This window comes from Podarcis raffonei, chromosome 8, assembly GCF_027172205.1.
Source record: "Podarcis raffonei isolate rPodRaf1 chromosome 8, rPodRaf1.pri, whole genome shotgun sequence".
Classification (NCBI taxonomy): domain Eukaryota; kingdom Metazoa; phylum Chordata; class Lepidosauria; order Squamata; family Lacertidae; genus Podarcis; species Podarcis raffonei.
This window is the reverse complement of record NC_070609.1, coordinates 28,749,357-28,764,323: the sequence shown is the minus strand read 5'-3', so window position 1 is coordinate 28,764,323 and position 14,967 is coordinate 28,749,357. Positions and strand designations below refer to the sequence as shown.

Sequence of the window (14,967 nt, the reverse complement as noted above, 5' to 3'; positions counted from 1 at the left end):
CTCATTTTGAGTGACTGCTTAAATGGCAAAGCTGCCTCTTGCTTGCTCTGTGGAGGGTTTGAATCCTCCGCTATTCTGCTTTGGGTTTGGACGTTCTAGTGGTTGGGAGGACTGTGGCTGGTCTTGGACATGCAGCAGAATGAAGTGGTAGAATCCCAAGGTAGTAGAGGAGGGGGACTGTACAACTTCACAGTTGCAAGGTGGGTTTTGTGTGCACTGTTCTTGAATGCTCCCCGACGTAAAACTCAAATCCCTGTAAGTAGCAACACATCAAACAGAGGTTCTTATCTAGCCATCTCATCTGCTGGATTTCTACCTGCGGGGACCTTTGTGCGTGTGTGTATGCTGCTTTTTTACATAGGGAGTATTTAGGCATGTTATCCCACCACCACTTCAGCCTTCACAAGGAAGTGTTGTGGTGACAGTCCTTTTCCTTCTGCATTTTGCTCCATCTGCAGACCAGGCCTTGGCTTCCTTCTCTATAGTGAGCGTGGGCAAGCAGACATGAGTGCTTGTGGCTGCCTGGCTGCTGCTGCTCTCTCTCCTCTTCTCTGACCATTAATTGGATTGTTCTGTATAGTAGTTACACAGAGAAGCGCCCTGGACTCTGCTGCTGTTGCCACTGCCAATTTTGACTAGATCCTTCTCAAAGCAAATTGTCAAAGTGGCCTGCAAGTCTTGGGTGTCTCTAGAGGGAATGTGTTAAGAATATGGAAGCCAAAGCAAAACAGTGGCTTCTGTATGTTCCTGCACATGAATTAATTCTCTTCCCCAACCCCCCTTTCCCTTTTGTCTTCCCCATACATCATTTTTATTTTTGTGTTCCACTGAGATTAAACAAACACAACCATCTGTGCCTCACCTTGTTGTTTCTTCAGTGTAGTCAAGATGTGTCAGTTTCTCCTACAGTCGTTAAGTGTTTAAAGCACTGTGTACGCCTCTTGGTTTAGATGAATAACAAGCCTGTGCAGTAGCTCATAGGCCAGGGGCGGCTGGTATGTGACCCTCCAGATGTTGCTGAACTACATATCCCATCACCCCCAACCATTGGCCATGCTGGCTGGGGCTGATGGAAGTTGCAGTTCAGTAACATCTGGAGGGTTGCAGATTAGCTACCCATGCTTATAGGTGACTTTCCTACACGATGAGCAGCAGGGGAAAGAGAAACTCACCTAAGGCCACCTGTGGGCTTCATTTGTGAACTAGCATTTGATCACAGATATTCCCAGTCCAGACCCAAATACCTATTGCAACACTGGAATTCTACAAACTGCAAGTTACCATCTTTGATTTCTAGAGTGCAACATGTGACCCACAAGACGAACTCCCTAGAAAATATTGTTTTTGCCTACTAATTTTTTTAAGGTTCTAGCCCTTATTGTGGCACAAAAAAGCCTCCTGAGGCTAACTGCTGAATGGCTCTGAATCCAAATACTGTATGTACAAAAGGGCTTTATGTAATAGAGAAGCAGAGTGGGTGGTTTGGGTAGGAGAGACTATTCCCATGTAACATCTTCGGTTTGAAAGGGGTTTTCTTAACTTCCCCTTCTCATTGAGTCAGGGCCAGCTCAACTGTTAGGCAGGTGCTAAAGACGTAGGGAGCAGCAATGAAGTGTTGGCTAGCGCTGTGTGCTTGTGCCTTGTCATCCGCCTTGCACCCCTTCAGCTGGCCGCCTGTTTCACCAGTTGCAGTGGAGAATGCTGTTCCATCACCAGCACTGAAGTAAGGCTGAAATGCCACTCGGGGTGTGTGTCTGTGTGCATGTATTATTTTGTCTTTCTGGCACTGGCAGCTAGATCTCTTAGGCTGGCCCTGGGGACAGTATTGTTTACTCTGCTTAACACTGGCTCTTCAAGATCTCTGTTCCTTGAGAATTGTTTCAGCTGGAGATGTTTAGGGACTGAAGTTGGAACATTACATGCAGAGCAGGAACTCCCACCTCAATCACACAGGAAACTTGTAACCCAACCAAGGCAACATTCTCATTGCAATAGATCTTGCTATCGCCAGGGTGTGTGTGGTAGGCATCTGTCTTAAGTGAGGACAAGGAAGTTCCTGTTGCCTACATTTTGTCTCAACAAAGAGAGATGCCTTGTGCGTCTTGAGGTGGCAGTCTAATCTTACTCTGCTATCTCAGAGTATGTTAGGCAAGGCCTTGTAAATACCTGGCTTTGGGGCAGGAAGCCTTAATCCACTTGTTCGCAAACAGTCCCATTGACGTCGGTGGGTGCTGTTTCACCACCAGGGTGTGCTTGCATGTTACTGCTGGTGCTATAATAAAAGCTGGAAGTGAGCCTAGTCATTATTACTATGTGTTAATCATTTCGTGTATATTTTCCAATATCTAAAAATATATCAAAACACACCTTTTAAAAACCTCATCCCCCTTAGTCTCAAGCCACCAAATTTACACTTGCAAGATTTACATTTTGCTGGCACCTTCTGAGATGTGTTCCAGGCAGATGACCCTAAGAATAACATAGTTATCTATAATCATTCAATTGCATTTTCCCCAATGCCCTTCTATATGTTTTTTTCGACCTCAGAAAAATCTGGCTCCTTTTAGAAGGATCAGTGCCACCTCTGCTGCTACTTGGCCATGTTTCTGGTGGCGGCGGCTATCATTATGCTTCACTTACTCGGCACAATTTTAATAATGTGCCTATTTTTATTGAACTTCTAATTTGCCCTAAAATACCTCTGCCTACATTAAAAATTATATGCACATTCAGATGATGGTGCTCAAATAAAGAAGTGTTTCACTACAGATTTAAGAGTTCTTTAAAAAGCTAGGCTGCTAAATGGCCATTCTTCAGGGCACTGTAACTCACTAGGGCAGAGGTTGCCAACACGCCACACACAGGTACTAATGTGCCAGCCAGTATCACCTACGGTGCCTGCAAAAGGTCTTGGTAAATATACATAACATAAGAGACTGTTTGAGCTTCCTGTTCAATTTGTGTTTGCACTTGGCTTGGCTTCTCCTACGTTGAATATGCCCCTTTAATTATGCCTACTTTTTTTGGCTGCCCAAGAGTGGGCACCTACCATCTCTGCTGCTCTAACAGGGAAATTAGGCTACCCCCAGCAGCCATTTTGGCACTTCCTCAAAATTCCAACTATACCCCACAGGCCCCAAAAGGTTGGCAACCCTTGGACTAGGTTATGTTTCCCAATGTAGTTGGAATATAGCATGACACTACCCACCTCTCACCAAAATTGGGAAAAATCAGCTGCAATTCTACATGTAGCTTACAGTGGGAGCAATGAAGTTCTCAAACATTGGAAGATGGTAGCCTCAACTGGATTCTCCTCTTGTTCACTCCAATAGGCAAGGCTATGCAGCTTCTAAGCCCCACAGAACACATTAAGAATTGCTTCTGAGTAGGCAGGCACAGGGTGGTGCTTACAGTGGGGATAAAAAACTTCTAGCAACTGGCATGGGAGTTAAAGCTTCACCTGTGAACTGCTTCCCAGCAAGCAGGGCGGATCATAGATTATTAGCAATACAGAGGTGCAAAATCTGGCCTTGGACTTCTTTTTTTAACTTCAAAAAATCAAGTATTTAGTCCTTTTTAAGATGGAGGGAACACAATGGCAACAGTAGCACCACAACAGAGACACACAAATAGATCAGAAGGGTAGAAAGAGTAATCTCTAGTTCTTTGATCTTGTAATCCAACATCTGGGGCTGCATCTCCCATTATCCCTGACTATTAACTATGCTTGCTGTGGATTATGTGAGCTGTGATCCAACAAGAGATAGGGAGCCATGGTTGAAGGACATTGCTCCAGTCAATCAGGTAGAGCTTTTTCCCTCAAAGCTTTCTGCCCTCAAGTTCTACACTAATAAAACATTCTGTACTCGTGAAAGCTGCTATATACACAATTTCTTCTAAGTGCACAATCTGGCTTTCCACTGTAGGAGCTACACACAACTTTGCTACTGGAGTAATTTATCTGCTGCAAGATGACTGCAGCAGGATTTTGATTTGGCTGCAACAGAAACTGCTGTGTGAATTCGAGTTAGTTGTAACAGATAAAGGCAGACCAGAAAGGGGAACGTATTCCACCGAACAAACCCTAGCTGATGCTCCATTTTTGCAACTGGTTTCTTTTCTTCTTTAATCCGTACACCACCAAAAAATTTCATAATGCTTCAGAGATTGCTACTTATAAACTTGTGGTGGATGATCACTAGAGAGGCCAAAATAATTGGTTCCAATGGGGGCAAGAAATGTGGCTGGTTTAGGAAAACATGTCCTGCCTCAGAATACATTAAAATATAGGAAGAGGAAGGCTGGTCTCTGGTAGTAGGGATGGTACACTGATCATCAGGCATTGCAGGAGGGCAATTGCAAAGAAATCCAAGTGTGATAGTGAGCTGAGCTAGCTGGTGCAAGACTAGGCTTTTGAGTTTCCAGGCTGACCACAGCCTGTGTCTCTACTTGACCAAATAAATGAACGGATTTTTGCACCAACTGTCACAGTTACAATGAACACCAAAGAGGAGCTTAGGAAGTGCTTCCCCGCCCCCCTCCGGTTAGGGATCTGGCCCCTATGCCACACAGCCTAAGCTCAATGAACTAGTTTTACTGGAGTGGCCCATTCTGTGGCGCACCTGAAGTTAAATGAGAATGTGCTGTCCCCTGCCCTGCTCCACAGCCATACATTGCCTGCCCATCACTTCCACTGCCATTGGAACGGCCCGGTTCTCACCAAAACTCTGCAAGAAGGGGCCATTCCGTGAGTCCTTGGCACTCATCTTCACCCTAGTGGAAGAGGAATAGCAATATTGTGGCCAGCTCTGAATTTTACAGGACTCTCTGGATTCTGGTTTTTATGGGGCTACACAAGCACAATTATGCTTAATGAGAGGTCAGCTATTTGCCTCATTATCTAGTGCAGTTCACACTGGGATTCTACCTCCTTCCGCATCCACTGCAGCTACAGCCCTAAAACCAGCATTAATTATAGTTTGGGCTTGACCTTTACAGCGACCCTGTTTGCTTAGCCTCTGCCTGCTAGAAGATACTTCAAAAGGTTACTACATTCCTATTCAGCTGCAGTATTTGTCCCCTCCAAGTTTGCTTAGGAGCAGCCTCCTGCCCTGTTGAAGAGTAGCAATGCAAACCAGATTTCCCTATACTGGTAGCATCCAACAGTTGTGGACTACAACTCCATTCAGCTCCAGGTATCACAGCCGATACTCGGGAATGATAGGAATTGCAGTCCACAGCTTTCTGGGGAGACGCCACTTGATCCAATCTGAAAAGTGCGTTTTCCCACAGGTGGTAAACATGCCCTTGGAACTGACACCCCTCTTTTTCCTCTCTTGATTTTCATCCCAGCCTCACGGCCTCAGTGACCCCTTGCAGTCTGTGGCCCACCCTGCTAAGGGTCACTTGACTTAGCATGGGCTCAAAGCTGCGCCAAACTATAAGCCTGAAAGTTCACTGAATCACCTGCCAAAGAGCTGGTGTACTTCTCTCCTACTACTGCTTTGTCACATCGGTATTGGGGAACCTGCCGGACTGCTAACTCCCAGCACAGCCTGTGGTCCAGGATGATGATGAGCTGTAGTGCAGCCACATCTAGAGGGCCACAGGTTCCCCACCTCTGATTTACAGAAGGCATTATAATTTAGAAACAGGAAGCCAGAGAGCAAACAACAAGGCTCCATGGACCTAGCTGTCGTTTTCCAACTACATTTTAACACTCGTACCTCCGTGCAGCTTCTTCCCACAGCTCAGAACCTCATGGAGCAGCCTGCATCCATCAGGACATCTCAAGAACCTGGCAGCAGAGGGTGGACTCTTTAAAACCAAAGAAACCAAGTTTGTTCCCAATGAGGGGAGCTTCACATCCTCCATGGGCTCCCATTGACACTTTTTATTTGTCAGTATTCCCACTCAATGGGAGGGTCAGAGCTCCTTGCTCCCTGTTTGGTACCAACCTGGCAGGCAGTGAAGGTTCAGGGAGAAGGCACAAGAGAGTTAAAGAAATGGGTACAGCAAAAGGCCAAGATAATCTTCCCCTTCCTGAGTCTATTTGGTCTCTTACGAAAAGGGAGAAGGGCAGGGGAAGGAACGAGCAGGAACCACCATCTTCCCTGAGTGAAAAGCAAAACAGCCCTTGGAACTGTCCTTGGGTCATGGCAGCCACGCACTGGGGAGGACAGGCAACATCTTCCAGGCGCTAGTTCTTGCTGTAGCCAGTGGGGTTCTGTGACTGCCACCTCCACAAGTCCTCACCTGGAAAAGGGCAAGAGAATAACGGCAATGAGTTAAACTGGAATTTGCTACCACGCTGTGGGGGTGGGTGCCATTACGGAGAAGGTCCTTTCCTTGATTTGCAGAGAGATTAGACAAATCCGTGGAGGATAAAACTAAAAATGGCTACTGGTTGTGATAGCTGTGGTCTACCTCCAGTGCCAGAGGCTGCATATAGCTCTGAATACCAGTCGTTGGGAATTGCAAAGGGGGAGAGATGTTGCTGCACTCAGGTCCTGCTTGTGGGCTTCCCATTGAGGCACCTGGTGGGCTGCTGTGAGAGCAGGATGCTAGGCTAGCTGGGCTGAAGGCCTGATCCTGCAGGATTCTTTGCATGCAGATGTCAATGCAACACCCCACCCCATGAGACTCCAGGTGAACAGTGGCGAGTGAAGCAACTTGGTTGAAATAAGGAGGAGGGAATGGAAACCCATTTATTTCTCCAGCTTCCGCTCCTAAGAATAAAGAAGGGGGAGGCAAAGGCTGGCAGAAAAGGAGCAGGCAGATGGCCCTCTGTGGGAAGGTTCAACTTACACATTTTGTCCAGGCCAAAAACAGCTTTCCAGCCCAGCTCCCGTTCAGCTAGGGCAGGGTTGGCGTAACAGGAGGCGATGTCTCCTTCCCGACGTGCAACAATCTTGTAGTTTATCTAGAACAAAGACGGCAGCCTGTCATTAAGCAAAGGGAAACCAACCGGGGCAGCAGCCAAGATGATAAGACACATTACTATTAGTAGTACTATAATTTTGATTTATTAGTCTCTCACTACAAAATAAAACCCTCTCGGACATAAGAACAAATTAAGTGCCACAGGCAAAGAATGAAAATGAAAAAATTACGCATTACAGTGAAGCAAATCGTCAGCAGCAATAAACAAAACATTTATCATAAGCCATCAAATGCATGGGAGAAGAGAGTTGGAAGGATGTTAATGATGGTGCCAGGTGGCCCTCACTGGGGAGAGCATTTTTTCATTTATTTAAAGGCAATCATTGGTAAGCTGCTTAATATTCAATAATCTGCAACCTAACCACAACAGCATTCCTTCCAGAAGACTAAAGCGCTGGTTGAAGTTCTCTAGTGTGAGGCTCCTAGACCAAAATGTTGGCTGGTCCCCTCAAAAGCACCCTGCATTCTGCATAGTAGGTGGGCTGGTCCTGCCACTGGCAGAGTGGGGCAATGAGCCTCTCTATAGTCCCAGTATTAAAATTTAAAGGTACACATTCCATCCACAGTTTTATGTCAACACTTTTTAAACAGGGTCGCAGGTCAAAGAGGCCATGTTTGCCTCATATCAAAGGAGGCAGATTTTGGATCCCAAAATACTGAAAGCTACTCCAGATATGGCAGGCATTTATTATTTTAGCACAGGCTAAATAGCCTATGGGCCCCTAAAGCGGGGGTGGGAACCTGTGGCAAGTCATTTGATTCCAATCCCCAGCATCCCCAACATCATCTAGAAGGCCACAGGTTCTCCCCAGCCCTGCAGAAAAGTGGATGCAGCCCACCAGCCATATATGGAGACCTGGCTCAAAAGCCAACCTGATTTTGCTGTCATAACTAGCACTGCGAACAGAACAGCCTGGCAATGGTCTGGTAAGTGCTAAAATGGGTGGGGAGCCTCCAGTCCAGGGGCAAAATGCAGGACTTCTCCAGGCCACTCCCCTTCCTGGCCTTGCTCCACTCTCAAGTGCTTTTGCTTTGCTGGAATGTGTCCTTGAACATCTGGAGGGCACCAGGTTGGGGAAGCCTGAACCAGACTCCTGCTTGGTGGTGGGCCCAGCGATGGTTGGCCAATTGGCAATGCCTTCCTCTCTCTGGACCCCTTTACCTCGACCCCAACAGGAGTTCAATCCCCCCTCCTGGAACCCAAGTTGTTCTGATACTCTACCTCTCTTCCCGACGCCTTCTCCATCGCCTTCACCATTTGCAGGACTGAGCAGCCGGTTCCGGTTCCAAGGTTGTATATCTGCAAAGATGCAACTCTTGTGACAAAGGCTTTGTCAACCTTATTGCCCTGTGCGGCACTTTCCAGGTGCCTGTCCCGAGGAACTTACAAATATAAGAAAAACTGCACCACAAGGGAAGGGTCTATAGGAAGGAAATGCATTCAGTTTTTAGGTACACATCCCTAGAGCTTAGTTTCTGTAGGTTGTGGGAAGTAACTAAGGGGCCATGCCAAAGTCTTCATGGAAAAAGCATTCTGTGAAACGGGAAGTGTGCATAATAATATAGGGTAGCGGAACTTTCTTGGCACAAAATTTTGAACACACCCCTGCCTAAACTGAGCCCGTCTCCTGAACAAATTAGGAGAAGTGGCTGGAGTCTGCAAGCAAGGATGCTCCCAAAATCCAGGTGACGGAGGCTCAGTTGACGAGAGCTCCAGCAGAACACAACAGGGATGGAAGCAGTGCTTCTGACCAAGTCTATGAACTTCCCTACCTTGCAGCCACAGTTCTCCTTGAGCTTTTTCAAAGCCGCAATGTGGCCTTTGGCCAGGTCCACCACATGGATGTAATCCCGGACGCCTGCAGAAGAAGGAGGAAACCCATCAGCCAGCGCACTGTCCACCCCCTCTGAGTAAGCCTACATCTTACTTAGTTCAACCTTTGCCAACCTGGTAGCCTCCAGGTGATCTGGACTACAAGTCCCATCAGCCCCAGCTAGCTGGGTTGCCACCAGGATGGCGAAGGCTGAACTGGTTTATCATCAGAAGGAGGGATGATAAATACTAACACTATCCTGCTATGAAGTGAAACAAACAACCCAGGGAAGATTTTCCAAGCAGATCGTGGATTTGCCAAGTTTGATTTTAAACAGGGCTTCCAAAAAAGAATTATGGGGATTGTGGTTTACCAAGGGTGCTGGGAGCTGTTAGGAGACCCCCTATTCCCCTCCCAGTACTTCAATTCCCAGAGTTCACTGGGAAGAGGGATTGATTGTTACACCACTCTGGGAATGAGACTCTCCCCAGGCTACACCCCTCACAGGCTATGGTTTGCAACCAGACTGCTTTCGTCTGGCTGGAATGAGCTCTGCTTCTTGGTTGCCTGGATGGAAGACAGAGACAGGTGTTTCAAAACTAGCCTATCATAAAGGTAAAGGTAAAGGGCCCCCTGACCATTAGGTCCAGTCGTGACCGGCGCTCATCCCGCTTTATTGGCTGAAAGAGCCGGCGTACAGCTTCCGGGTCATGTGGCCAGCATGACTAAGCCGCTTCTGGTGAACCAGAGCAGCACACGGAAACGCCGTTTACCTTCCCGCCAGAGCGGTACCTATCTATCTACTTGCACCTTGACGTGCTTTTGAACTGCTAGATTGGCAGGAGCAGGGACCGAGCAACGGGAGCTCACCCCGTTGCGGGGATTCAAACTGCTGACCTTCTGATCGGCAAGTCCTAGACTCTGTGGTTTAACCCACAGCGCCACCCGCGTCCCTTTTTAAGGGGACAATTCATGTTCATTGCTCCACCCACATTTGCTGTTCCTGGCCCTGCCCTTCACTGGCCTGTGACCCTCAAAAGGTTCCCCTTAAAGTTTCCCCATCTCTGCCCTAGAACACATACAAAAAGAGAAAACGCCCCCGTGCCTATGTGTGTCTATAAACCACTTGGGTTAGAGGCCCATAACCTCTATGGCTTCCACATCTCCAAACTTCCCAGTGCCGTACTGCAAGTAGATTTGGGGGTGGAGGTATCTTTCCTTTCAAGCTAGGGTGATTCCAAGCAACTCACCAGTCCCATCCACTGTATCATAGTCATCCCCAAATACACTCAGGTACTCTCGGCGACCCACAGCTACCTGGAGTGAACAGAAGGAAGAAACGACAGGAAGGCACAGGAGTTAGCAGGAGAAACTCGCTGTGCAAGAGGTGGAGCTTGCGAACTCTCCCAGGGGGGTCTTGGGTACCTGAGCAACGTAGGGCATCAGGTTGTTTGGGGTGCCCTGGGGGTCCTCACCAATCCTCCCCGACTCGTGGGCTCCAATGGGGTTGAAGTATCGTAGGAGAACTGCATTCCAGTCCTGAGAGAAGCAGCACAAGATCAGATCAGAAAATACCGCCCAGGAGAGCTGTATGGAGGACTCTGGGACTTGCTTTCCAGTTCTGCTTTGCACAAGTCTGACTTTAGAGGCATGAGATAAAAAGCTTTTATTTATAGTGGTATCAGAAAAACTAGCACATCACTCAAAGGTACAAAGAGGTAAAGCCAGTTCTGAGGATCTGGCCACTGTTTGGTGGCCATGGATCAATGATCCACATAAATATTATATGCCCAGACACAATTCATTTATATGGAATTACTTGTAACCAATCTCTGGCTTGTGTCAATTATATTTTAAATATATGTTTTTATATACTGGGGCAGATAAACTAAGCTAAACGTATAGGCTTATGCTGGTATTATAAGGCCATGTACTTGTGGATTCTTAATATATGCCTTGCTTTCCATTAGTTCCAGAAGTAATGAAATAAGTAATACGTATTGAAATTAATGCTATATGAGTTTTTGCAAAAATGACAATAAATATTATTTTAGAAGAAAAAAAGAAGAAGAAAACCCAGAAAATACTGCTGAGGACAATTGTACCCCTGTGTTATAAGGGGGTTGGTGGTGTGGTACGTTGCTCACTCACCGGCTCTGCTTTGCACAAGTCTCGGATCATCTCCTCGATGAAATACTTGGATTTCCCATAAGGGTTTGTGCAGCCTCCCACAGGGTGCTTTTCATCAAGGGGGAGGTAGGCCGGGTCGCCGTATACTGTGGCTGAGCTGCTGAACACAATGTTCTTGACCCCGTGCTCTTTCATGGCCTGTGGAGGAATGCAGACAACCTAAGCTCAGTGCTCTTCCTCCAGACGTCTCTGGATGTTGTTGGACTGCAACTTCCATCATCCCCGACCACTGAGATGGCTGAGGATTATGGGAGTCTGAGTCTAACAAGAGTTGGGGAGCGAAGGTCGAAGGGCACTGAGCTAGCCAGGCTCCATTTAGCAGGGGTTCTGTTTGAAAGTGATTCCTCAAGAGCAGGAGGAAGCCCTGATGATGGGTGAACAGCACTTCCCCAGGCCAGGGCGGGCCAACGGATGGGCCACATCCAACCCCTGCCCAGCCTTCCTCCAGACCAACATGGCGCCTAGAGTGACACTATGGAAAGCCTGTCGCACGTGATGCCGGAAGCACCTTTGGGCTGCTCTGACAGCCGTCTGTGCCACACGCGAGATGCGCCTGCTACAGTTGACATCCTCCCGCAATCCCAGACTTATAACAGAAACCTTACAAACCCTGGTGCAATAAGCCATGTTCCTGCTCACCTCCAGCAATCGGATGGTCCCAGTCAGGTTCACTTTGTAATATTCCAGCGGCATCTGGACAGACTCTCCCACAGCCTTGAGGCCTGCAAAATGCATCACGGCAGAGAAATTGTGCTGAGGGGAAACAGAAGGGGGAGCTGCGTTAGGAATACTTCAGCGGAGGCTACAGTACGTTTTCTATTTATACGTGCCCATTTTAATTAAAAAAAAAATGTTCCCCTAATGAAAAGCCGGAAGAGGGTAAAAAGCGCCTGTGGTGCTTTTTTTTTGAGAAACGCCATTTTGTGTACTGATTTCAAAGGGCTTTTGGCCCAAGCTTGCAAACACACACACCAGAGCCAGATGTCCTGCATCTCTGCCAGCCTGACACAACCCACAACAGGGCTGCGTGGCTCCCGAGTGGTGCAGATGCCACTTCTGAGTTCTGGGATTGACAGGCGTCACTCGTGGCTCCCCAGCAAAGTCCAAGGAGGCACATCTGGCACTTTTGCCACATATCTTTAGGCGAAAATGTTTTTCTAGAAACAGGCCTTTGGCTAATTAACATCCCATGTGTTTTTGGGAAAGGGGGCTATTGGTTTCTTTTTGTTCTTGTTTTTATTATGTATTTACAAAATACAAAATTATCATGTTTCGAACCACCCTGTGATCCTTCAGGTGAAAGGCGGTATACAAAATAAATAAATAAATAAATGGGCCAGAAATAAACACAGCAGGAGCGTTGGGGGAGCAGCATGGCAGCGACACAAAGATGCTGTGGTGCATGCACATTGGGAACAACAAAATCTCCCCAGAGGCTGAAAGGAGTGCTGTGGGGAGGGAGGGGAGCAACGGGGGGTGAGCAGACAGCAGAGGCAGGAGAGACAGAACCCCTCTCCTGCCAGCCCAAAGTATGTCCAAGACAGTGAAGACAGGAGATCTAGGGGACCACCACTGAGGAGGCCCTGATGCCACCCAGAGAGCAAAAAGTAAGCCAGAATAGTGCCCCCATTGGTGGGGGGGGAAGGGGGCGATGCTCCAACCCATCTCAATAGGTGTAATGGGGAAGGAAACATTAAACAGTAGGATCAGGCCCTCACCTTCTTGAAGAGGTTGTGGAGACCTGCCTCATCGAGGACATCCAGTTCCTGGAATGGGATCTTCTTGCCCACAATCTCCTCCACCCGCTGAATACTCTCGGGGACCGTGCTGCCCCCTGGGGAGAAAGACTGTTTTTGACACCACGCCAGAGGGGACCCGATTCCCAAATCATTGCTGTCCTCTTCAATGAGGAAGACTTAGTGGTGCCTTTCGGGGGGCAAAAGCCCAGGGGCCCCCACTCAGCAGAGTGAACGGGTGGGGGACCCTCAAATACAGAACGGCTGGGCTAATGATCACATTGTGAGGTAAATACATGTTTCCATCTAAGGACTTAAATTATCCTAACAGCACTACTGAAAGGACTCACACATCCAGATCTACAAGCCCCTTCTTAGGATTGGGATAGGCACCTGGTGGTCCAGGAGCTTGGTCTGGCCCTCAGGGACTTTCCATCCACGTTCCAGCCTAGAGCAGGGACGTGTGGCCCCCCAAATGTTGGGCTTCAACTCCTCAGTCCCAGACAGGATAGTCAATGGTTAAGGAATGATGGTTGCTGTCGTCCAACAAACATCTGGAGGTTTCCCCTCCTTGTCCTAAAGAGTTAAATAAACCTCTGGTTCTGTGAAAGGGTGGGTGCAGCCAATGTTGCTGCCCCACCCTGACCCCTCAGTTCCTTCCTCCTACTTGAGCCAAGCCAGCCCCTTCTTCTCCAAACGGCAATGGACATTCCTCCATCACTCTGCTGTGCCTCTGACTTGGAGGCCAAAGGGCTCTTGATCCCTTCCACAGGTGGAGCAACAGTAGCCTGGTCAAATGACTGGTTGAGGTGCACAAAAAGCAGAATCCTGCCACTGACCCAGCTGCTGTTCATGTGGGGAGGTTGGATGAAAAAAGGAGGCCTTTTGTCTGTATCTCAAGTGAGTGAATGGGGAGGCCTAGGAAGAGGAAGGCCAAAGCCTGTGTTGCCACGCTGGGAAAGAGAGGGTTAAAGAGCCCTTTGCCTCTGCAAATCAGTGGGTGGAGCTAATGTTTCTGGCCTATGGGGCTTTGCTCAGTTATGAATCTCCCTTTGCTGAGTCGGACCACTGGAAGGGCCATAGCTCAGTGGTCGAGCCTTCCTTGCAGAAGGTCCCAGGTTCAATCCCCAGCATCTCCAGGTAGGATTCCTAGAGAGCTACTGCCAGTCACTGTAGACAACCCTGAGCTAGATAAACCAATGGCCTGGCTCAGCTGAAGGCAGCTTCCTGCATTCCTAAAGGTCCATCTAGTTCTTTAGAGCTCAACCTCAGGTCCCCAGATGTTACTGAACTACAACTCCCATCATCCCCAGCCACCTTTGCCAATGGCCAGGGATAATGGGAGGTGCAGTCCCAACAGAATCAAAGGACCCACAGTTGAAGAAGGCTGGTCTGCATGAAATGGTAGCGGCTCTCCATGGTTTCAGGAGATGGGACTTCTCCATTCTTCTGGATACGCATCAGGTGTGATCTAGCAGGCCTCTTTTGCCAGGGATTGAACGTGGGACCTTCTACATCCAAAGCAGGTGCCCTACCACTGAGCTATGGCCCTTTTCTAAATCCCTGTCAAACCAGTTGCTGCCAGCCCTAGCCTTGGCTGCCTCCTTACCTCGGATCGCATTGTGGAAATTGTCAAGGACCACAGGGGTGTAGCCGGCCTCAGCCAGTTCCAGAACGCAGTGGCTCCCGATGTAGCCGGCTCCGCCCGTCACAAGGATCTTTTCCGACATTCTCACCTGAAAGGGGACATGGAAGCTGCTTGAGAGAGGAGGGATGGGGGCCTTCATGGGAACCTCAGGGCTGCAAAAGCTTTCACAGAGGACCTAGGAAGGATGTAGGTGCCCCCAACTGATAACTGCCTGGATGGCACAAGAGGCGAAAATCCAGCCTGAGTCAAGGCAGGTGTTGCACAGAATGAATGCACACAGCTTTCATATATCACGACTGCACTGGGGAAGTAGTGACATTCTTTTCAGGCCCAGAAGTCAGCATCCTGAGTGTTTTGGCTCATATTTAATAAGGGAACATAGCAGGTTTCTAGTCTTTAAGGCTGCAACAGCAGACTTGGAAATCAGACAGTGCCTGGTGATGTTTCAGAAGATGGGCTTCCAGAGGCGTTGAGGTACTCAGGACACTAAAACTGCGCTAAGACAGTGCAGGGTTGTTGTGAAGAGAACCATGATGCCTTTTGGCTCCCTTTGCATGCTAAACAGAAATAGGGGAGTGTTATCTTCTCTGAAGATGTGACATTAACGTCACAGGATGAAACCACCTCCAAGCCTGCC

At 48.2% G+C, this 14,967-nt stretch overlaps 1 protein-coding gene across 1 annotated transcript; it reads right to left on the bottom strand.

Moving 5' to 3' along the window:
* Positions 1–5,873: 5,873 nt before the first annotated feature.
* GALE (UDP-galactose-4-epimerase) lies at positions 5,874–14,418 on the bottom strand. Its single transcript, XM_053398806.1, has 10 exons — positions 14,292–14,418; positions 12,665–12,780; positions 11,586–11,699; positions 10,908–11,084; positions 10,182–10,295; positions 10,007–10,073; positions 8,716–8,801; positions 8,165–8,242; positions 6,808–6,922; positions 5,874–6,255 (listed from the first exon to the last, which is right to left on the bottom strand). The coding sequence occupies exons 1-10, from the start codon at positions 14,410–14,412 to the stop codon at positions 6,200–6,202; spliced, it is 1,044 nt and encodes a 347-aa protein (XP_053254781.1). The 5' UTR covers positions 14,413–14,418; the 3' UTR covers positions 5,874–6,199.
* Between the last annotated feature and the right edge of the window lie 549 nt (positions 14,419–14,967).

What these genes read in the sequence shown, in the direction of transcription:
- GALE (XM_053398806.1), bottom strand. Translation starts at nt 14,412, where the DNA reads ATGTCGGAAAAGATCCTTGTGACGGGCGGAGCCGGCTACATCGGGAGC. An exon ending in ACTTGTGCAAAGCAGAGCCG is followed by an intron (nt 10,296 to 10,907) that starts GTGAGTGAGCAA and finishes TGCTTCTCTCAG; the next exon opens with GACTGGAATGCAGTTCTCCT. An exon ending in AGGAGAACTGTGGCTGCAAG is followed by an intron (nt 8,243 to 8,715) that starts GTAGGGAAGTTC and finishes GCATCTTTGCAG; the next exon opens with ATATACAACCTTGGAACCGG.